General features: G+C 43.0%; 1 protein-coding gene across 8 annotated transcripts in view; it reads right to left on the bottom strand.

Annotated features, from left to right (window-relative positions):
• TIAM1 (TIAM Rac1 associated GEF 1) overlaps nt 1-22,443 on the bottom strand; it is a 464,589-nt gene that overhangs the window by 100,791 nt on the left and 341,355 nt on the right. For all 8 annotated transcript variants that reach the window (XM_070367203.1, XM_070367213.1, XM_070367198.1 and 5 more), the window contains 5 exons: nt 19,634-19,858; nt 17,507-17,692; nt 8,796-8,942; nt 5,833-5,907; nt 3,210-3,380 (listed from right to left, as the gene is read on the bottom strand). In XM_070367203.1, the coding sequence (XP_070223304.1) occupies nt 3,210-3,380; nt 5,833-5,907; nt 8,796-8,942; nt 17,507-17,692; nt 19,634-19,858 (804 nt within the window). The remainder of the gene's footprint in view (nt 1-3,209; nt 3,381-5,832; nt 5,908-8,795; nt 8,943-17,506; nt 17,693-19,633; nt 19,859-22,443) is intronic.

Here is a 22,443-nt window from a genome sequence, read left to right as displayed (position 1 = left end):
GCCCTGACAGTTGTCCTTCATTGCCTTAGTTTCTATCAAAGCAAGTACCTAAAAGTACCTAAAATCACTATTTTCCCCACTGTTTAATTTTTCACCAATATTTATTGCTAAACTCTAACACACCCTCCAATTCCTGATGGAGTCTATGCCAGTGTATACAGGAGGCGCCAGAGCAACACTACTCTTTGGAAGGCCCCTCCAGAGTTCAGCTAATATGAAAAACCCAGAGTCCTACTTCTGACACCTTCAGCTGCAGTTCTGAGAATAACTCCCACAGCTCGGCAGAATATTAATGGGTCTCCAAAGAATCATGCTAATCTATAAATAAAAGGATGCAGAAATCCTCAATAGACTAATTTTGTTAAGTAATTAAAATTAAAAATGTGAACAGAAATGCCATTATCTTTAAAAAGCTAGAATTCGTGTACATGAAGGAGTTGAAGCATGCAATGGTGTATCATTTATTTTTAACACCCATGTGGGGGCTGATTTTCAGCTCTGCCCTGAAACAAATGGTCCTTCTACTTTTCCTCCAGAGAGATGATCTGATACGCTTATTTGAGCCACAGTGTTCTATTTCTCCTTCACATGAAGCCAGATTTTTCCCTTACCAAGTCCTAGTCATTCGTACTTTTTGTTAAGTACAAGAATTGCTGATGGCAGAAGAACTGAGTTACTAGTTGAGATAGTGAAAGTTATTCCATATTTATAAACCACTTGTTTTCACTGAGGGCTTCCCAGGCGATGCTAGTGGTGAAGAATCTGCCTGCCAGTGCAGGAGACATAAGAGAGTTGGGTTTAATCCCTGGGTCGAGAAGATCCCTGGAGTAGGAAATGGCAACCCACTCCAGTATTCTTGCCTGGAGAATTCCATGGACAGAGGAGCCTGGCGGGCTACAGCCCACAGGACTCTACACTCCACAGAGTTGGACACAACTGAAGCAGCTTAGTACGCGCATGCTGAATGAGAAGGTTCAAAACATCATCGGATTGATTCATCCAGCTTCTTCTAGGATAAAATTATGACAAGGTTTCCACTTTCCCTTTAGTGGTCTCAGAGAAGACCATTTCACTCCCCTAAGAATATATTCTAGGCCCTTCCACCCCTTACGGACCATCTTCCAGACGACTGACAGTTCTTGCAGCCATCTACTTGGCACAAAGGAAGCCATCCAAGTTTGGAGCGGCCAGATAGAGATTAAAAACCTCCTCTGCAGGCCTGCCTGGTGACTCAGTAGTAGAGAACCCACCTGTCAAAGCAGGGGACATAGGTTCGATCCCTGATCTGGGAAGAGGCCACCTGCCAAGGAGCAACAAAGCCGAGGCGCCTCAACTGAGCCTGTGCTCTAGAGCCTGGGAGCCGCAATCACTGGCCCAAGTGCCCTAAAGCCCATGCTCCGCAACGAGAAGCCACTGCGATGACAAGCCTGCGCACGGCAGCTAGAGAGTAGCCTCCGCTGGCAGCAACTAGAGAAAAGCCCAAGGAGCAACGAAGACCCAGCACAGCCAAAAAGTAAATAAGCAAATAAAAGTACTGAAAGGGAAAAAAAACAAAAACAAAAAACCTCCGTTGCAAGTGACTATGACCGTGATGTGAGCTCAGGGAAGGAACCAGGGCTTTCTGAACCTCGCCTTCTCATATGTACAATGGGGACGTACCGTTTCTTCTCAGACTCGACATGACTACCAAATAAGATTATTAATGCTGCTAATTAGGAAAAAGGAAAACCTGACATGTAAGAAAAGCCCCATTCTTTCCTCTTTTCCTTCTCTCACTCAAGGCAATCCAGTTCACCTAGCTGTCAGTCAAGGAGGATCAAAAAAATGAAACTGGGCTTACCGTGAAAATGATCACAAAGTTTCTATAACTTAAGGTGTAAGTAGAGGAAGGCAGTTCAATCACTTGCCACTTTAAAGGGAAAAAGAGGCTAATTGTGTGTTTACGGAAAGGAGAATTTCTCATCATGGACCACAAATCTGACATCTATTTCAATGTTTTCCTACCCTAAAGATGCCCATGGTGTATTCAGTTCAGTTCAGTCGCTCAGTCGTGTCCGACTCTTTGCGACCCCATGAATCACAGCACGCCAGGCCTCCCTGTCCATCACCAACTCCCAGAGTTCACCCAAACTCATGTCCATCGAGTCAGTGATGCCATCCAGCCATCTCATCCTCTGTGGTCCCCTTCTCTTCCTGCCCCCAATCCCTCCCAGCATCAGAGTATTTTCCAATGAGTCAACTTTTCGCATGAGGTGGCCAAAGTACTGGAGTTTCAGCTTTAGCATCAGTCCTTCCAATGAACACCCAGGGCTGATCTCCTTTAGAATGGACTGGTTGGATCTCCTTGCAGTCCAAGGGACTCTCAAGAGTCTTCTCCAACACCACAGTTCAAAAGCATCAATTCTTTGGTGCTCAGATTTCTTGACAGTCCAACTCTCACATCCATACATGACCACTGGAAAAACCATAGCCTTGACTAGACGGACCTTTGTTGGCAAAGTAATGTCTCTACTTTTGAATATGCTATCTACATTGGTCATAACGGTGTATTAGAAACTGTCAAGGAGCAGGTTACAAATAGTGCAAGTGATAAACTGTTGTGTTGATCGCTCAGTCGTGTCCAACTCTTTGCAACCTCATGGACTGTATCTCGCCAGGCTCCTCTGTCCATGGGATTCTCCAGGCAAGAATACTGGAGAGGGTAGCCATTCTCTCCCCCAGGGTATCTTCCTGACCCAGGGATTGAACCTGGGTCTCCGCGTTGCAGGCAGATTGTTTACCATCTGAGACACCTGGGAAGCTCCGTGCACATAATATGATGCCACTGAATACACGTATGTGTGCTTATGGCAAACAGAAACCAGGGACAAACACCAAAATGTTCACCAAGGTGACTTCTGAATTTTGTGAGCAAGGGTGCCTTAATTTTCGGCTTTGTTCTTTACCTAAATTCTCTACAACTTGTGCAATGAGCACATAATAGGCTTTGCACAAATCTATCAAGAACACATGTTGCAAGAAGCTACTAAGAGAATCCCTCTCCTCCTAGTGTGGAAGAAATCACATCCATCCATTATGCGTATATCACAAGAGGATCCAACACTGCTCTGTTATGAAATAAAGGTGTTCTTTCAAGAATCCTCCTCTGCCACCCGCATCTGAGTGTCCGTGGAGTCCTCCAACGCAAACAACCCCAAGTGGCCTCATACCTTGCAGATCAGCTCCAGGGTATCCCGGGCCGTGTCCCCCGGCCGGACGACCGTCAGGGCTGGCTGATTGTTCGGTAGACAGAACCAGGACGGGGTGAAATACTCGTGGACCCAAATGTCACAGTCAGGATTGTGCTGGTGGACGGCAGGTAAGACCATTTCTTTCTCCCTCTAGGATAAGAAATAAAGTTAGCAGAGCAGCAAGTCAGTCTCTGAGGATCTCAGACCCCCTGATAGCACATGGGGATTATCTATTCTGAAGAAAAGGGCCCGGCGGCAGAAGTGTGGTGGCAGGAGTGAAGGACAGAGGGGACTCTCAGAGAGAGGAATAAATTATAGAGAAAGGAGCTTTCTGGAGGTGGGCGAGATGTCTCAGGTGAGATGCAGACCTCACACCTGACCCATGGCATCCACAGGTGGGCACTGCATGACTGAGTGGATATCAAAGTTTGGAAGAAAGAAAGAAATGGACCATTCATTCAGTTCGGCTTTCTTGCTATGATTTCTTCCACAAACCCACTTCAAATTTAGAGCTGAGAGTCCTCCGGCAAGACTGTACCCTGATGAGCTGTAAGTTTCAAAGGCAACCAGGAGGCTCCAAGGAAATTCTTAAAGATGGTGTTCCAACACAAGCTATTGACAACCAGCATCATTTCTGTGCTCACATTTAACCTTTGGCACAGCTCTGGGAGAGACAGAGAGCTACATTTCCTTTATGAGGTGCAGAGAACTCCACAGATGAGCTTTCTGCCTTCTCTCAGGCTGTTGCCATCAGTCCATCCTCTGAATCAGGGAATAGTACCAAGTTTCTAAGAGTGGGAGGAGCCATGTCCTACCTACGTACTCAGCAGCTGGGCTATATCTAAGCCAGCTAAACAGCTAAAGCAAAAAACACCCCACAGGTTGATGAAATATTAGGAACCTAGTCTCTCTGGAGTAAGCAAAGAAATAATTTCTTTAGATTTTAGTAAGGTAAAAATAATGCTGATGCTCAACAGGTGGTAAGAAATAAGCCTTGATTATTGGTTTATATCCACAGATTGGTAAATATGTACCCATAGATTACTGAAAATGTGCTGCCATCAGCAGATTATAAGAAGAAACAAGTTTCCAAATGGAAGCCTGAGAGGTGGTAATGTAACACCTTCCGTACCTAAAAAGATCAGGTCCCAGAATAGGGGACATGTTTCTATAAAGGCTACTAAACCAAATTCTTCAATGGAGAAGACAATTTCAGCTCTGCCTTTGAATAGTTTGGCTTTCACAGATAAATTGAACCCCAGGGAAGGCACTGTCAAAATGCAATAAACTTGCCCAAATCCCATTAACTGTAATTGGAATCTTCCCACTCTGTCCCCACATGCCACCTTAAAGAAATGCTCTTAGCACTAGATCAGCCCAAATTTTGCATCTAAACTGCTCTTCGAGTACAAGGCATTCCAGCCAAGGAGTAAAAACAAAGGGGTATCTCGGAAAAATGAAAAGAGCGACAGAAATCCAATGGAACAATTTTTGCAGTTTCCAGGATCTGTGTACCTGGGGAACACATCCCTACATTAAAAGTGTACTAATTATGGTATTCAGGATGAATTACCTAACTTCAGACATGAATACATGAACACAGAAACTGTGCTTGGATTGCATGTAAGGACAGTGACTTAACTTCATGAGATTTCATCAGAAAGAGACGGTGGTTATTGATGAGTATTTCCAAGGACAGCTATCTTGATATCCACAATGACATAATCCAGGAGTAGTTAGGTATCAAAGGGAGAAAAAGGTCCCTTCGTGACCACACTTCTCCCCACTCCCCCCAGTAGCCAGAACCCTGATTTCAGAGGCTCGGCTCTATCTAGAACATGTGACAAGCCACTGCCTGGTTGCATGGCAACTGAAAGCTGAACTCTGTCATATTGATTCTGAGTCAGTGAATGGAAGGATCATACCAAGGTCACATTATCAACATCAGAATTCCCACCCCTTCCCCAACAAAGAGCCTGCTGGTATCATCATTAGGGTCTTTCAAATGAGGGATGTCCATTCATTTAGAGGCTGAAAATAGCAGCCTAGGGAAAAAAAAAATCAATATTCTTTATGGGTTTTCAATCAGAGCAGTTTGAAAGACCCTTTTAAATCCAAGCACAAGGTTAAACCAAGTCTGGAGATTTATAACTGGATGCTTGTCTTAGGAGGCAAATGCATGTTTTATTTTTGAAAGAACATACCATTAGAACAGTTCTTTGAAATTAATCGAAGCAAAATAGCATGTGTGGGTAGAGAGGGCGATCAGTACAGACTCACCTCTTGGGAAGGAAGTTGTTTACGAGAGGAACTTACAATGGCATAAAATATTCTGCTACCCAGAACCCCAATTTCCTCCCTTATTCTAGACGGAAATAAACATTCAAATGAAAATTACTGAAAATGTTATGTCAGCAGGTGAATGTCTTACTGTAATCAAGTTTTCCATCTCTTCTCGACCAGTTACATAATTTTAAAGGACTGATTATTTCAGTTCCTAATACTGAGTCTACTTAATTTTAGGATCCCAAGAAACCATTGCACTGTGTAATGTTGAGGTATTTGTGGTACTTTTAGAAAAGGAACATGTGTTTATTTTTACCTTGCCATCTGGAACAGTGTCGTCAAATATTCCCTCTAAAGATTTCTTTACAGCCTCAGTTCCCTCACCGAACACCTGCATATACAAAAGTATCATCTTAAAAAGGAATTTGGGCAAAAGAAGCATGAGAAGGGGATGGAAATGGGCATGGCTGTTAGAAAACATTACAAGAGTTTCACATACTCACACATCAAACTCTAAAGTAGGTAAAACAATTTACAGGCTAGCAGACCATGAAAACCACTCCTCTGTCGGGATCACTCCCCAACTCTCGGACAATTTTTTAACATTGGCTTATTAGAGCTAGATTCTTTTCTTTAAATTTAGATGAATTAGCTTACAAATGCAATGGACTGGATTCTTTCACAATGAAGAGTTTCAACTACAGTGTCACACACCTAATCAGATATTTACCAATAATAATTAGTTTACATTTTAATCCTCAGAACTAAGAGGTGTTCCCTGATGGTCCAGTGGTTAAGACTCCACATTACCAACGCAGGGGGCATGGGTTTGATCCCGGTTTGAGATCTGAGGTCCCAAATGCCACAAGGTGTGGCCAAAGAATTTAAAAATAAGCAAATACATAAATAAAAAACTTAAAAATCCTCAAAACCTGAGAACATACATTTAGAATTATATTACCACAACACCATGGAAAAGTTTCTTATTTAAAAAATAGAAACTTGTCTACCCTTGGAAATTTAATGAATCCTACAAACTTAAAGATATGACTGTGCATTGGGAGATTAGGTTTGACATATACACAGTACCATGTGTGAAAATGAACAGCTAGTGGGAAGCTGGTGTATAGCGCAGGGAGCTCAGTTCAGTGCTCTGTAATGACCTAGATGGGTGGGATGAGAGATGGATGGGAAGGAGGTCCACAAGGAGATATATGTATGTATAGAGCTATACGTGTATCTAGCTGATTCACCTCATTGCACAGCAGATACTAATACACCGTCGCACAGCAGTTATAATCCAATTTAAAAAGATATGACTGAAACCACATCAGGGTACCCATGCCACTAGGCAGTCAAAACCCAAACACGTGAACATGAGAAATTTTACATCCTGGCTCTCAACTGATGGTGTACTGTTGGTATAAAGTATGGAATTAAGAAAAAGGTTTTGCTCCAAAGCAAGTGAGATATATAGAAACATACAATTTTTATCTGTTTCAAAGTAATAAAGTAACAGGTAAATTCCTATTGGTATGCTTATGGCTAAGAGGTTTTTTAAAACTAAGAGAGAATAACAAGAATTGGTTATAGAAAAAAAAAATTAAAAAAAAAAAGAATTGGTTATATAAAATCACATGATCCTTTGATTAAAAGAAATAGCTAAAACTTCTTTTGGATTTGTTTAAATTCAGGCATATATTTCAGCAGCAATGGACTATAACATAAGTGGGCACCCATAAAGTAGAAGCATATGAATGAACTAAAGCTCCTTTTTTAAGATATTTTTTATTTTATTTTATTATTTGATTTATTTATTGGCTGCTCGTATGGCATGTGGGATCTTTGTTCCCAAATCAAGGATGGAACCCATGCCCTCTGCAGTGGAAGCACCAAGTCTTGACCACTGGATCACCAAGGAAGTCCCTGAAATAAGGCTTTTAACAGAAGAGAAATGCAATTCAAGTTGCCAACTACAAATCCTGGCATGTACTTATAGTGATGGTCTGAGTCACCTGTAAGGCCAACGGAGGCACACAGAATGAGGCGAGAAATGCTGACTGCTGAGGTCACCTTTTTGCATGTTTAATCAAGAGTCATCAAGTCTTGTGTGTGATTGTTTCTGCTGAAATATTGACTTTCCTCCAGTTTATTCTTTGAATTTACACAGAAGCAAGACCCCAGGCAGCCAACTTGACGGGCTTCTCTCCCCAAAGACCAGAAAACAAACAGCATGACTGCTCAGGCTCTCCCCACCTGCTCATCGTTTCTACATCCCAGGTAGAAATCATGAGCGTGGTGGGCAGCTAAGGACTTAGTACCTCAGCATTCAGGCCTAATTTCTCTTTTAAATGTCATTCCTAAGTAAACTAATGTCTGAACTAGCCAAATAAACGAGATCTTTTTTTACTGAGTCAGTCAATGGACCTGTCTCACTTTGCATAAGGGCTCAGAGTGAACAGGTCAAATTGGCAATACTAATCATGACTTCAAAATGCACAGTGCCTCTGCAGCTCATGGACTGGACATTCTCCCCCTCTCCTAAGTTCTTTCCATGCCTATCATCAAAGCAGCTCTGGGGCCACTTGTTTTCCAAAGCCAAAGGAAGTGACAATGGAAAGAGAGTTCCCCAGAAGTAACTCTGGTAGGAAAGTGGCCTTTGCTAGTAAAAGTCAAAGTGATGAGGCCAGAGCATTTGGGTATTAGAGACCCAGTGATGGAGCACCCTAGCGGGTACTACTCATGATGCACTGAGACAGGTCCCCTTCAAGCCCTGCCACCTTGGGAGATGGACGTCATGGCGGTGAGTACGCGCTCTCAGACGCCTGGTTCCTCATATTGATATTTTAACATCAACCCCAAACAGTCAAGGGCAAAGAAATAATCAGATTGCCCTGGAGGCGGCCTTTGATCCAACGCCAGAGGAAGCATAAAAAGACTGCTCAGGTGCCCACTTGGCTTCATCATCAAGCCCTGCTTTTTTCCAGAAGACTCAGGAAGAAGTGCACTTTCAGTCCGTCTGTAATTAACCAGGGTTTGGAAAGGATGCAGGTGGGGGACGGGAGCTTGGTGATAGACTAATAGCAGAGTTCAGTGTTGTGGGTGTACATTATCTATTTAAAGCATCTAGCACAACCAACTTCTTTGCTTCAGCTAGTTGAAGTGGTGTAACACTGGGTGTATCAATTAAGAAACAACGCACACATGCACGCACATCCCCAAAGTGACGTGTCCGAGGAAGTAACCTACGCTTGCTTTCTCATCCACCCTGGAACCCACCTGATTGATGCTTGGGCGTCCCTGCTTCTTTTTAGAGGTAGTGTCCAGACCCCAAAGAGAAGAAAACCTGCTCCTTCTCTTGCTTGCGGATCGGGACATGGCCTGAGTACGTCTTCTGACTCCAGTTTCACCAGTGCGGGCAGCCACCTGAGGACGGCAAGAGGGACCATCAACAAGAGGTAGTCAGGACCACTGACAGTTCCCCAAAGTCCCCACTAAGTCCCACCCTCCAAAAGTCTCACGTCTGCCAACACTGAGCCCACCACCCAAAGCATTTCATCAATGACTCACACATATGGGTACTTTGAGAGTCCTTTCTAGATTCAAACTATAAACGAAAGCTTGGCAAACTCAATCGCTGTCTGAAATAATCAGTTGCTGTTGTTGCTCAGTTACTCAGGCATGTCTGACTCTTTGCAACCCCATGGACTGCAGCACACCAGGTTTCCCTGTCCTTCACTATCTTCCAGAGTTTGCTCAGACTTTCATCCATTGAGTCAGTGATATCCAACCATCTCATCCTCTGTCACCCACTTCTCCTCCCATCCTCCATCTTTCCCAGCACCAGGGTCTTTTCCAATGAGTCAGCTCAGTAAAAATACATAATAAAAGTAACAGAATATAAACTAGGTTTCCAAGAAATCAGATGTCCTTCTGGTCACAGTCCCAAACTCTAGCAACAAGTTAAACTAACAATACTTTCTTGAGATTCTCTCTAAATGATACAGAGTTGTTCCTACACCCTAACAAAAACCAGTGATGGAGTGTCAGCAAAAACAGTGAAAACAGCACATTTGGGTGCCTGTGATTTCATACTGAATCTAAATTTACCCATCTCTTCTATTTTTTTTTCACAGAATTACATAAAATTACTTTCCTCATTAAGCAAGTGATGGTTGTCCCCCAATATTAATCACTTCTTGGCCTTAGTCAGAGAAATCTCAAAAAAAGTTGAGCATCTGGCTGCCCCAAGTGGACTCATTTTCCTTGTAGCAGGGTGTGGGATAGTGATGAAGTTCTGGTCAAAGGGAAGTAGAAAGGTTATTTATAATTTCCAGGAAGGATCCTCAGAAGGAGGGGGATGTCCATTATCCTTCACTCCCCTCTTTTCTGAAATGTCATGTTAGCTAGTTCAGGGCATTTGGATGGAAGCATTTTCAAGGATTACAGAATAAGACGGAAGGGATCCAGGTCCATGAAAGACGGTGAAACCACGTTATAGCCTTGCATGTCCCATGTTTAGGTGAAAGAGGAATAAGAGTTGTATTTCCTCAATCGTGATTTTGTAAAATATTTAATTTCAAACATGCATAGAAAAGGCTAGAAGACATTTTCCTCCTTATTTTTATAGGATATATTTTGCACAGCAAAAGAGAACAAAAAATGTTTCCCAAAACACGAAACCTACCACTGTTAATACTTGGTTACATCCTTCCTGACTTTCAGATCAGATCAGATCAGTCACTCAGTCGTGTCCAACTCTTTGCGACCCCATGAATCGCAGCACGCTGGGCCTCCCTGTCCATCACCAACTCCCGGAGTTCACTCAGACTCACGTCCATCGAGTCCGTGATGCCATCCAGCTATCTCATCCTCTGTCATCCCCTTCTCCTCCTGCCCCCAATCCCTCCCAGCATCAGAGTCTTTTCCAATGAGTCAACTCTTCGCATCAGGTGCCAAAGTACTGGAGCTTCAGCTTCAGCATCATTCCCTTCAAAGAAATCTCCTTCAGAATGGACTGGTTGGATCTCCTTGCAGTCCAAGGGACTCTCAAGAGTCTTCTCCAACACCACAGTTCAAAAGCATCAATTCTTCGGCACTCAGTCTTCTTCACAGTCCAACTCTCACATCCATACATGATGGAAAAACCATAGCCTTGACTAGACAGACCTTTGTTGGCAAAGTAATGTCTCTGCTTTTGAATATGCTATCTAGGTTGGTCATAACTTTCCTTCCAAGGAGTAAGTGTCTCTTAATTTCATGGCTGCAGTCACCATCTGCAGTGATTTTGGAGCCCCCAAAAATAAAGTCTGACACTGTTTCCACTGTTTCCCCATCTATTTCCCATGAAGTGATGCCATGGGAACCAGATGCCATGATCGTCGTTTTCTGAATGTTAAGCTTTAAGCCAACTTTTTCACTCTCCACTTTCACTTTCATCAAGAGGCTTTTGAGTTCCTCTTCACTTTTTGCCATAAGGGTGGTGTCATCTGCATATCTGAGGTTATTGATATTTCTCCTGGCAGTCTTGATTCCAGCTTCTTTCTTCCAGTCCAGCATTTATCATGATGTACTCTGCATATAAGTTAAATAAGCAGGGTGACAATATACAGCCTTGATGTACTCCTTTTCCTATTTGGAACCAGTCTGTTTTTCCATGTCCAGTTCTAATTGTTGCTTCCTGACCTGCATACAGATTTCTCAAGAGGCAGGTCAGGTGGTCTGGTATTCCCATCTCTTTCAGAATTTTCCACAGTTTATTGTGATCCACACAGCCAAAGGCTTTGGCATAGTCAATAAAGCAGAGATAGATGTTTTTCTGGAACTCTCTTTCTTTTTCCATGATCCAGCGGATATTAGCAATTTGATCTCTGGTTCCTCTGCCTTTTCTAAAACCAGCTTGAACATCAGGAAGTTCACAGTTCAAATATTGCTGAAGCCTGGCTTGGAGACTTTTGAGCATTACTTTACTAGCGTGTGAGATGAGAAGCAAACATGTATATAATATTTTTACAAAAATGGAAATGTACTAAATACATTTGGCAATTCTGTCATCTACACTTAAAATTGATGCTTTTGAACTGTGGTGTTGGAGAAGACTCTTGAGAGTCCCTTGGACTGCAGGGAGATCCAACCCGTCCATTCTGAAGGAGATCAGCCCTGGGATTTCTTTGGAAGGAATGATGCTAAAGCTGAAACTCCAGTACTTTGGCCACCTCATGTGAAGGGTTGACTCATTGGAAAAGACTGTGATGCTGGGAGGGATTGGGGGCAGGAGAAGAAGGGGATGACAGAGGATGAGGTTGCTGGATGGCATCACGGACTCGACGGACGTGAGTCTGAGTGAACTCCGGGAGTTGGTGATGGACAGGGAGGCCCAGCGTGCTGCGATTCATGGGGTCGCAAAGAGTCAGACACGACTGAGCGACTGAACTGAACTGACTGACTGACACTTAAAATATGATACTCATCTTTTTATTAAAACAAATTTTAACTTTGGAGAGAAAAACATATATATATTTTTTTTTTTTAAGGAAGCTAACCTCCATTGAGATATTTGCAAGGTGCCAGTGTACATGCTCAGTAATTCAGTTGTGTTCGACTCTTTGCAACCCCTACGGACTGTAGCCCACTGTAGCCCAACAGGCTCCTCTGTTTATGGGATTTTTCCAAGCAAGAATACTGGAGAGACTTGACATTTTCTCCTCCAAGGGGATGTTCCTGACCTGGGAATTGAACCTGCATATCCTGCATTACAGGTGGATTCCTTCACTTGAGCTACCAGCCAGGAACCCAGACAAATACTTAAATGTTCAGGAAGGGACCACACCAAACCTACATCCGCCGCTGTGATCACCTGCATCAAGCAACAGGTGCAGGAGCTCTGAGACTTGATGGATTTTCAAATCCATAGAGTCTTTGCAGGCAATCCTTCGGGCTGGAACTTTATCCCACAGGTGGTAAGCAGAGTCCCAGGAACCTACGGGAACTTCTGCCAGGAGGTCTCAACAGGCCACCCACGGGCTCTCCTTTCAAACGAGGGAGTGCAAGGAGGTACAGCGAGTTGGGCTTGAAATGAAACTTCCCCACCCACTCTTTGTTGCCGGAGGTAAATATCTCAGAACCTACTTGTCATAGATTCCCACACGGGCAACTCCCCATGTGATGGCTGCCAACTGGCCGCCTTCTCGTGGATGAACACTGTTGGGTAACACCCAGGGGCCTCAGCAGCGAGTACACTGGCTACAAGGCACACCTTCCTGAGGTTTTCAGCACTGACAGGGTAAACACCCTGGAACCCCAGTGAGTAGACTGGCAAAGACCCCCACGTCCATCAGAAACAAGAATCAAAACAGCTTCTCTGCAAGGGTATTAGGGGGAAAGTTTTGCTCCCAAACAAAAAGAAGAGGAGGGAGCTTGAAAGGTCTTGCATTTTCTCAGCTTCAGACATAAGCAGACCTAGACGGGGGCAGGTAAATATGTGGCACTCAACACAACAGTGGGAGAACTCCCCCAGGGAGAGCTCTTACCACAGATGTACTCAAGGTGTTAGGGGAGCAAATGTCACACAACAATAAAGGACACATTTTTATGTTAAATATGTAAACATTTTTTCTTCTCCATTTCATCGCTTTCTAAGCTAAAGGTAAACAACGGTTGTAAAAGGAATAAATGATAATGTGCTAACATACAAAGATACTCACATAACGATGTCAAAATCAGTTACGTTTATGGTCACAAAATGAAGCTAAGAACCACTGAATAAATGGTATTAAAGGTAAAAATTCTAGAGAAAAAATGTTCATGTGGTCTCAAATTTATAAAGATATATTTACGGACATATACAGGCAGATACACATGCATGCACAAACACACAATTGTCCATCAATATCCATGGGAAACTGGTTCTTTAGGACCCCCAAGGAATCAAAATCCTCCCATGCTCAAGACTTTATATAAAATGGCATAGTATTTATATATAACCTACATACCATCTCCTATGTATTTTAAACACCACTAGCTTATTTATAATACCTAATATAATGTATATTCTATGTAAATAGGTGTAAGTACAATGTAAATGCTATGGAAATCGTTGAGCAAATTTGTTTTTTGCTTTTTGGAACTTTCTGGAATTTATTTTTTTTGAATACCAATCCATGGTTGGTTGAATCCCCAGATGCAGAACCTGCGGAAATGAATGGTCAAGTCTGTGTGTGTGTGTGTGTGTGTGTGTCTGGTGTCTGTGTGTATCACAGCACCCATCAATATCTGAACTTTTGTGTTTATCTGGTGTTGCTGTTTAGTCGCTAAGGCATGTCCAAGCTTGTGACCCCATAAACTGTAGCCCACCAGGCTCCTCTGTCCATGGAATTAACCCAGGCAAAAATAACTAGGGTGGAGTGCCATTTCCTTCTCCAGAGGATCTTCCTGACCCAGGGATGGAACCCATGACTCTCGGGTCTCCTGCATTGCAGGCAGATCCTTTACCGCCGAGACACCTGGGAAGCCCTTGTGTTTATCTGATTGCTTACTTATTATCCATCTTTCCCACAAGAATATAAGCTCCAATGGGACAAGAACTCTAGATTCATTCACTGCTATAACCCTAATCAGAGGACAGTACGGACATATGCCAGGCACTCACATTTATTTGTTGACTGAATGAATAAATAAACAACAAACAAACAAGAAAAAGCACAAGCAGAGATTCTACATAACACAGTTATAACAATTAAACGGCAACTCTGGTTTCTAATTTTGGACAGAGTCCAGAAGAGAAACTCAAACAACCATAAATGTGCTCAGTTCCCAGCTGACCAGTTGGTTTAGTTCTGTTTAACAAATGGACTGTTTCATTTAAGGTTCTGATAGTAACCACTCTAACTGCTGGGAACCTCATAAGCTGCGAAAGTTACTGCTACTCTCAAGACAATAATGACTCAAAATGAGCAAAGAGATTTAGATGGAAGGGGGAAAAAAAAGCTGGCAAAAGAACTGTTGGACAAGAGCTCAAGAGTTTCTCAATGATCTTTGCTCACACAATGCCTCTCTTTGTGGCCCGTACCTGATTACTCTATCATTCTGTTCATCTGTGCAAACAAGAACAATGATAACCTTCTTTCAAAGAGTACAGTGGGGACCCTTCAGTTAATTACTGAGCATGATGAGAAGTCGTCCTGGTCAATGGAGCTTAAATTGTGCTCGAATCTCCTCCCCTAGCCCCATTGCCCTGACACCTCCTCCTTCCATGCTCCCCACTTAAAAGTAGGAAAAAAAAAAAAAAGATCTGGACAAAGGCTAAATTGAAAAATGTTTCAACCCCAAGGGAAAAGAACATTCTCTGGGGTCAAATGACAAGGAGAGAAGGAAAGAAAAAAGTATCCAATAAATGAGACAGTAAAAACTCCCTGCCCAGAACCTTCTATAAAACATAGAGCAACAAATAGGAACAGACACCCAACAGGCTTGCTTAACTGGTCCAGTCCCACTGAAACCCCTCATGGAAAAGAGAAGTTTGCAATGACACACAAACACCCAGATACACGTCACAGATGTAGCTAGCAAAAAAAAAAAAAAGAAAGAACAAAGAAACAGAGACTGGCACGTATGGAATTAAACATTCTCCTTTAAAATCACAGGCTGAATAAAGCTAAAAGTTACTAACCCTTCCACTCCCATTGTCAGCTGGTCAGAGTTTAAAAGCCTGCCCATCAAAAGAAAAGCACACACAAATAGACATTGAGACAGAGGAGATTAGAAGGTCTGGAGATAAATTATGGAAGGATAATTTAGTGCCTTTTATTTCATCATCTCATTTTAGAGGGACTTCCCAAGTGGCGCTAGTGGTAAAGAATCTGCCTGACCAATGCAAGAGATGCAGGTTTGAGCCCTGAGTTGGGAAGATCCCCTGGAGGAGGAAATGGCAAATCGCTCCAGTATTTTTACCTGAAAAATTCCAAGGACAAGGGGAGCCTGGCGGGCTATAGCCCACGGAGTTTCAAAGAGTCAGACACAAGCACGCACAGGAGAGATTAGCTTCAGTGGCTTTGAAGAAAATAATAGAAACACAGAAGTTTTAGGTGGACAGCAAGATTATTCTCTCCAAAGTTTATCAAGCCCAGGAGAAGGAAACAGCCATTTGGATGGCTTGGGATTTAGTATTGGGTTGGCTGAAAAGTTCGTTCGGGTTTTACCATAAGAACTCAAATAAACTTTTTGGCCAATCCAGTAATAACACTGATGCACCATCATGGGGATCAAACTTCCTACATAAGAAGGTGAAATAAAGTGTTAATTGCTCTGTCATGTCCCAGTCTTTGCCACCCCAGGACTGTAACTTGCCAGGCTCCTCTGTCCATGGAATTCTCCAGGCAAGAATACTGGAGTGGGTAACCATTTCCTACTCCAGAGGATCTTCTGACACAGGGATCAAACTGAGGTCTCCAGCATGCAGGCAGATTCTTTAGCGTCTGAACCACCAGGGAAGCCCTTTCTTTAGTAAGACTGCTGCTTCAATTGATGACATTCTCACAGTGTGGTAAACAAGAATTTTTCTCACAATTACTTTGCAGAACAGGCAAACTAAGATTTGGTTAAGTTACAAAGCAGTGTCCAGGTCTCACAGAAACAGACCAAGAGCCACAAACTGAAGACCGTTTGCAAGATTAATTGATCACAGCCCTTGGACCCAGTGCCACTAAAAAAATAAGACTTAATAGCTGTATGGAGAGGTGGTAGCCAGGAGACCAAGAGCTGAGCTGTAATTAGTAGAACAAATCAGGATGCCAGTTCTAATAACTCCAGAAATTGGTTTAAGACTTCTTTAAAAAATGTAAATCTACCCTAATTATCTGAATGATGATGCTAATCTATTTATAAAGAACACAAACGCCTCTGAGTGAATTACAGCTCTGAATCAATTGAAGCGTGCAGCTGACACAGCGCCCAGAGCCCCACAGGAAAGGTTCTCCAAGGCGGCTTCTGGAATCTGGGACTTGACATTCAGTCTCACAGCAAGTGCGCTAAGGTGCAGCACATTTTCAGTGGGTGTTCATTTGGAGAGGCGAAGACCGTGTTGCTCGCATAGCGATGTTTGAGAAGAAAGGAACCCAAAGTACATAAAGCTGTTTGTAATATAGCAAGTACATGAAATTACAGATTGCAAACATACAACTACCCAATCTGCCGCTCTGGAGATCAGATGAAAATTCTCTTCCCCAAGCAACTACTTATGTCGGGCTGAGAAACACAGAAAGGTCTTGACCTTCTTCAAATGAATCAGGTATTTATGGTCACCCAAAACTATGATGGGGGCTTCCCTGGTGGCTCAGACAGTAGAGAATCTGCCTGCAATGTAGAAGACCGGGGTTCAATCCCTGGGTTGGGAAGATCCCCTGGAGGAGGGCATGGCAACCCACTCCAGTATTCTTGCCTGGAGAATTCCATGGACAGAGGAGTCTGGTGAGCCCATGGGGTCAAAAAGAGTCAGACATGACTGGCGACTAACACTTTCACTTTCAAAACTATGATGAAAAAGTGAAAAGGAAGATTTTTAAAGAAATCTGTTCAATATATGGTGTATGTGTCTTCATGTGAGAAACTGAGAGAGAAACACATTTGTGTGTGAGAGAACAAGCTCTCCACTTATCATATCCACAAGAATAACAGAAAAAATATATATTGGGGTTGAAAGCATGACACCACCCAAAAATGACATGAGTTACCCACCAGTACCCCATGTGAAGAGCTCTTGAGGTAATACCTTTCATATTTTCTTGCACAGTAATTTAGGGCCCATCAAGACCAGCTGAAGTAACAAATGTCAAAAGAGATTCAAATGAAGATTTGCATCCATGGCTGAGAGAGGACGTATCAAAGCCACACAGAGCAGTAAAACTGGAAAACCACTTCAGAGATCCTTGTCAAGTCGTGCTCAGGATTAATAGTCAAGATGGATATTTATCAAAAACACATTAGCTTCTACTCACCAGGGCATGAAAAGATGACACGGAAAAAATTCCAAGGCGGCCCATTGCCACTTTGGTTGGTCGGCTTGCAAAGGCAAGTAACCTTTTAGGGTTGGGCAGCTCCCCGCCTTGGAGGCTGGCAAGGTAACAGCGGTACCGAAACAGGTCCATTTGGAACTGCTCAAGATTCTGCTCCCAGACAAAGATCTAGAGTGGTGAAAACACGGAAAAAATGAAAGAAGAAAAAGAGAAGGCAAATGTTAACAATTTTATCCCACATAAATGTTACAAATCCACATGTTGCAAAGGTATTAATTTTAATCCTAAAAGGCAAACGACAGGTATCCTAAATTTCTTAGGTAATAACAAGTCCCATTTTGCTGTTTCCATAGCTTACATGTTTTTCTGCAATCTATAGTCCTACATTCAGTATGATACACAGAACATACAGCCTTAGTTGCTCTGCTCCCTTCCATCATAGATTTCATGTTTGCAACCATGACAGACCATCAGCTCCAGGCTCAGAACCACAAACCTGAGGGAGAAGTTAAAAACGCAGAGGAATTCCAGCCCTGGAGAATTATATGACTTACCTAGGGGTGGTTTTTCAGAGGAAGATAGAGAAGAAGAAAAGCAAAGTGATTTCAAAATCAGAGACAAATAGGCCGAGAGTTTTGGGAGCAGGTGGGCGGTTGAATGTACAGGATGGGACCGTGGAAAATACTAATGGTGAAGATCCACATTCTGGAACACATAGTTTCAACCACCAAATGGATCCAAGATGTTTCCACATTTTTCCAAGTGGCAAAATAATACCCACCTCCTGCGGCTGATGTGACAGTCGAACAAAGTAATGCAAGAGTAAGAGCTGGAACAGGTGTATTGTGAAGGCTCAGGGATCTTGGCTGTGATGTGGATATTAATCAGTGGTTAGCCCAAATATCTATCAAAAGATGAATGGGTAAACAAATTGTGGTATAAACACACGATGGAGTAATATTCAGCCATAAAAGGAACGGAGTGTGCATACCACAACGTGGACCAGTTGGTAAGACATTACACTAACTCAAAGACATTGACACAGAAGGTCACATATTATGCTACTCCATTTATACAAAACATCCGAAACTGGCAAACCCAGAGACAGAATGCCAGGGGCAGAGAGGAGCAACAGCTTAAAAGATACGGAGTTTCCTTTTGAGGTAGATGGTATTTGGGACTAGACAGAGATAATGGTTACTCAACATTATACATATACTCAATGCCGCTGAATTGTACACTTTAATGTGGTTAAGTTTGTGTTATGTGAATTTCACCTCTGGTTAAAAAATATATAGAACAGAATAGAGAGGGAAAGAAGAGACAGAGAGGAATTCAGAAGATCATATGCTGATCAATTATTTAAATAGCGTTTATTCACATACTTACTTCCTACATACTAGGCAAAGTTTCAAAATGTTGCTAAATGGCTATCACTGACTTTAATTTTTTTTTTTTCTTTCTTTTTGGCAATACCACATGGCATGTGGGATCTTAGTTCCCTGACAGGGATTGAACCAGTGCCCTCTGCATTGGAAGGGCAGAGTCTTAACGTCTGGACCCCCAGGGAAGTCTCTATCACAGACTTTAAAACAACTGAATAGAAGGCAAAATGTCCTCTGTTATCTCACTAAATCTTTCCTTTTTAGCATGAAATACACTTACCTGCATATACAGCAATTATACACATATTTTTAAAGCACACTCTACCTTTACTAAATATAGAAATTTAACTTTATTGAGGAGTCAGGGATGAAGTTAGACCCATCACAGCTGGGCACCAAGTCAACCTGATACCACGGGGAATGAAATCGCAGACATGCCAATTACCCAGATCCCCAAGAACAGCTTGCCACTGGTGGGAGCAGGAGGGCTCCTCTATTAGATTTCTGTTTTTCCTCCAATGTAATACTGTTCCCTTCAGCTCATAACAATCAACTGTGAACAACTGGTGAGAAGAACTGACAGTCAAAATAAAGAATCTAGCAGCCTGGGTGACAGGCTGACAAGGAGGAGATAACCAAGGATATTTCTCGGTTCCAAGGCAGCAGAAACACCCCTTTCAAGACCTGAGGATTGGCCCACGTCTGTACACGGGAGAACAATTACCTGATCTAATATAGTTTTCTTCTTCTTTGAATCCGTGACGGAAGACAGCTGCATCTCGCCCATTTTCTTCATCTTCTCGTCCATGTCAATCTTCTGTTCCAGTTTTTTGATCTCCGACTTCAGCAGCCGGAGCGTGTCCTCTTTGTGGTGGTGTCTTGCCACAGCAGCCGCGCAAGCAGAGTGGATGGCGGTGATCCAGTTCTCCAGCTCCGTCTGGCTGGTGGTCTGTGAGGGGCAGGGTGGGGCCCGAGAAGAAACGGGCACCACAGAGGTCAGCAGAGAAGAACCAGTGTGCATTTCCAGGCAAGCCCTGGCTGGGGGTCAAACAGACGGGTCTACACACCCCGTGGGGAAGGCTAACCTTTCTGACCGCCTTGTTCAGAGAGCAGATAAAACGAGGGCGTCTCAGTCAGACACCACTCCACCCAGACCTCGCTCCCAGGGGCTGTTGGGAATGAGGCCGCCATGTCAGCTCACTCATGTACTTCTTGAGCTCAGTTGTTGCAACAGATTGAATCGTTGTATCCAGCCCCCTGCCCCAGATTCAAACATTGAAAACCTAACCCCCAGTGTGATGGTACTGTGTGCTCAGTCTTATCTGACTCCTTGCGACCCCATGGACTGAAGCCTGTCATTGAATTTTCCAGGCAAGAATACTGGAGTGGATTGCCACTTCCTTCTCCAAGTGTGATGGTATTAGGAGGTCATGAGGTCGTGGGAGTGGAGGCTTCATACAGGGGATTGGTGCCCTTATAAAAAGAAGCCAAAGAGCTAGCTAGCTTGATAGCTCCATAGACTGCCATCTATGAATCAGGGAACGTGCCCGATCAGACCCCAACCATGTTCCCACCCTCATCTCACACTTCCAGCCTTCAGAATGTTTATGAAGTCACCCAGTCTCGGGTAGTTTGTGACAGCAGGCCAAACCAAAACACTGGCGTATGTGCCAATTCTATCTGCCACTATCGTTTAGTCACTAAGTCGTGTCCGCCTCTTTGTGACCCCACAGATCGCAGCATGCCAGGCTCCTCTGTCTTCCACTGTCTCCTGAAATTTATTCAGATTCATGCCCATTGAGTCTGTGGACAGTTCTATACAGATAGCTTAGTTTGGGTTTCTTTTTTAACTTCTAATTTTTTTAAATAATGAAAGTATGATAACACATTTACAGGAGACTGGGAAAATACAGAACAAAGTGACATATAGTTCCACTATATAATTATTTTTATAAGTAGATAAATTAAGGTTTTTAGTAGGTGTTTCAGAGAGCTTGTTTTCTTATTGACAGTTGCTATGAAGCAAAGGTCAGTTTTCAGAGGGGACAGGTCAGGTCAGAGGTGACAGTGAAGCCAAGGGATATTACGGCCAAGGAAAATGCGATAACCCTGCCCCCAGTGACCTGCTGTGACCCCAGTCCTCAGGTGCCCTGCCTAAGCCAAGCAGCCATAACACAACTAGGGCTGGGATGGAGATCCAGGAGCTAGAAGTATTACCAACTCAGGAACACAGGGGAGAATCTAGAAATAGCGACCACCCAGGAGAACTCCAGCCACTTAGAATGACCAGGTCAAGGGGCTTTAAAGACAATTAACATTGGAGGGAGACACCCACCAATGAGCAGATGACTTCAAAGTGGGCTTGCTGTAACTCCGGGTGCTCTGAAAGGCAAAAGCTGGGGGGACAGCTCATGTGTCATCATAGGCTATGATTAATTCTCTAGGAATGCAATCAATGAGCATCTCCTTAGAGAAGCTTAGTAAATGCTCAGAAGTTAGCTCAGACCCAACCATGCTTCAGCCTGAACAGAGGATCTCTTTGGCTACTTCAATATTAAACTGGCTGACAGCATCATTTTTCAATCACAAAACATTGTTACTTTTTTGTTTTCTCTCTGATGCATCTTCTTACTTTTCTCACTCATTTGAGCCATGGTGTGAAAATATATTCTACAACAGGACTCCACCCACATAACTGAAATTTAAGTGAAGGTACCACCACTAGGGTTTATGTTATTTCTGAATCTCATCAGTTTCATATCCCACAAATGAAACAGCATCAGATATTACAGTGTCTGCCAGCAGAGACACCACACACCGGGCTAACCTAGGCAATCTGGCCGTTGTTACGTTTACAACAAAACACTTGCCTGTATCTAAGGAAGACTTCAATAAGCTAGACATTCTCCTAAAGAAACAGCACCTGATAAAGCAGATGGACTCATCTCGGTGGGAAAAGAAGAAGAGATAAAGATACTGGAAGTCAAAGGTAAATACTTGTAGGTAGAGAAAGGGAAAAATGCAATGTGTGTATATGAGACTCATCTTTTTATTACATACCTAGGACTTAATCAGCTTATAATTGGAAGCGTGTAACTGACTACCTTTATCCATTTTACTTCCCACTCCCCCCTTTAATTCTTTAAGAGTTAAAGACTCAGCTGGAAATTTTTAATCTTTAATCTCCTCTTGGAAAGCAATTACCTTCCATTTTGTCTTGATCTATCACTTTAAAGTTATTCCAGAAAAACAGAGTTTAAGATCCTCCCACATATAAAACCACCACGCTTCCTCATGCCTAGTGCAACTGAAATGTTTGCTGTCTCTGGGTTTCTCAACCTCAGTGGGTAATTTGCCAGGTGCAGTTATCCCCCCTACCCCCACCCTTTTAAAAAATCTTACTAGAGAAGGAATCAGTTCAGATGGGAAAACAATCAAGTAAGGATGCTTTTCGAAAAGAAAAATTTCCACAAAGAAAATACCAAGTATTGGCGAAGATATGGAGCAATCAGAATATTCTTACAAGCTGCGGAT

Source organism: Bos mutus, chromosome 1, assembly GCF_027580195.1.
Source record: "Bos mutus isolate GX-2022 chromosome 1, NWIPB_WYAK_1.1, whole genome shotgun sequence".
Lineage (NCBI taxonomy): Eukaryota > Metazoa > Chordata > Mammalia > Artiodactyla > Bovidae > Bos > Bos mutus.
Note: the sequence above shows the minus strand (reverse complement) of the source record. Positions and strands in the feature narration are given on the sequence as shown.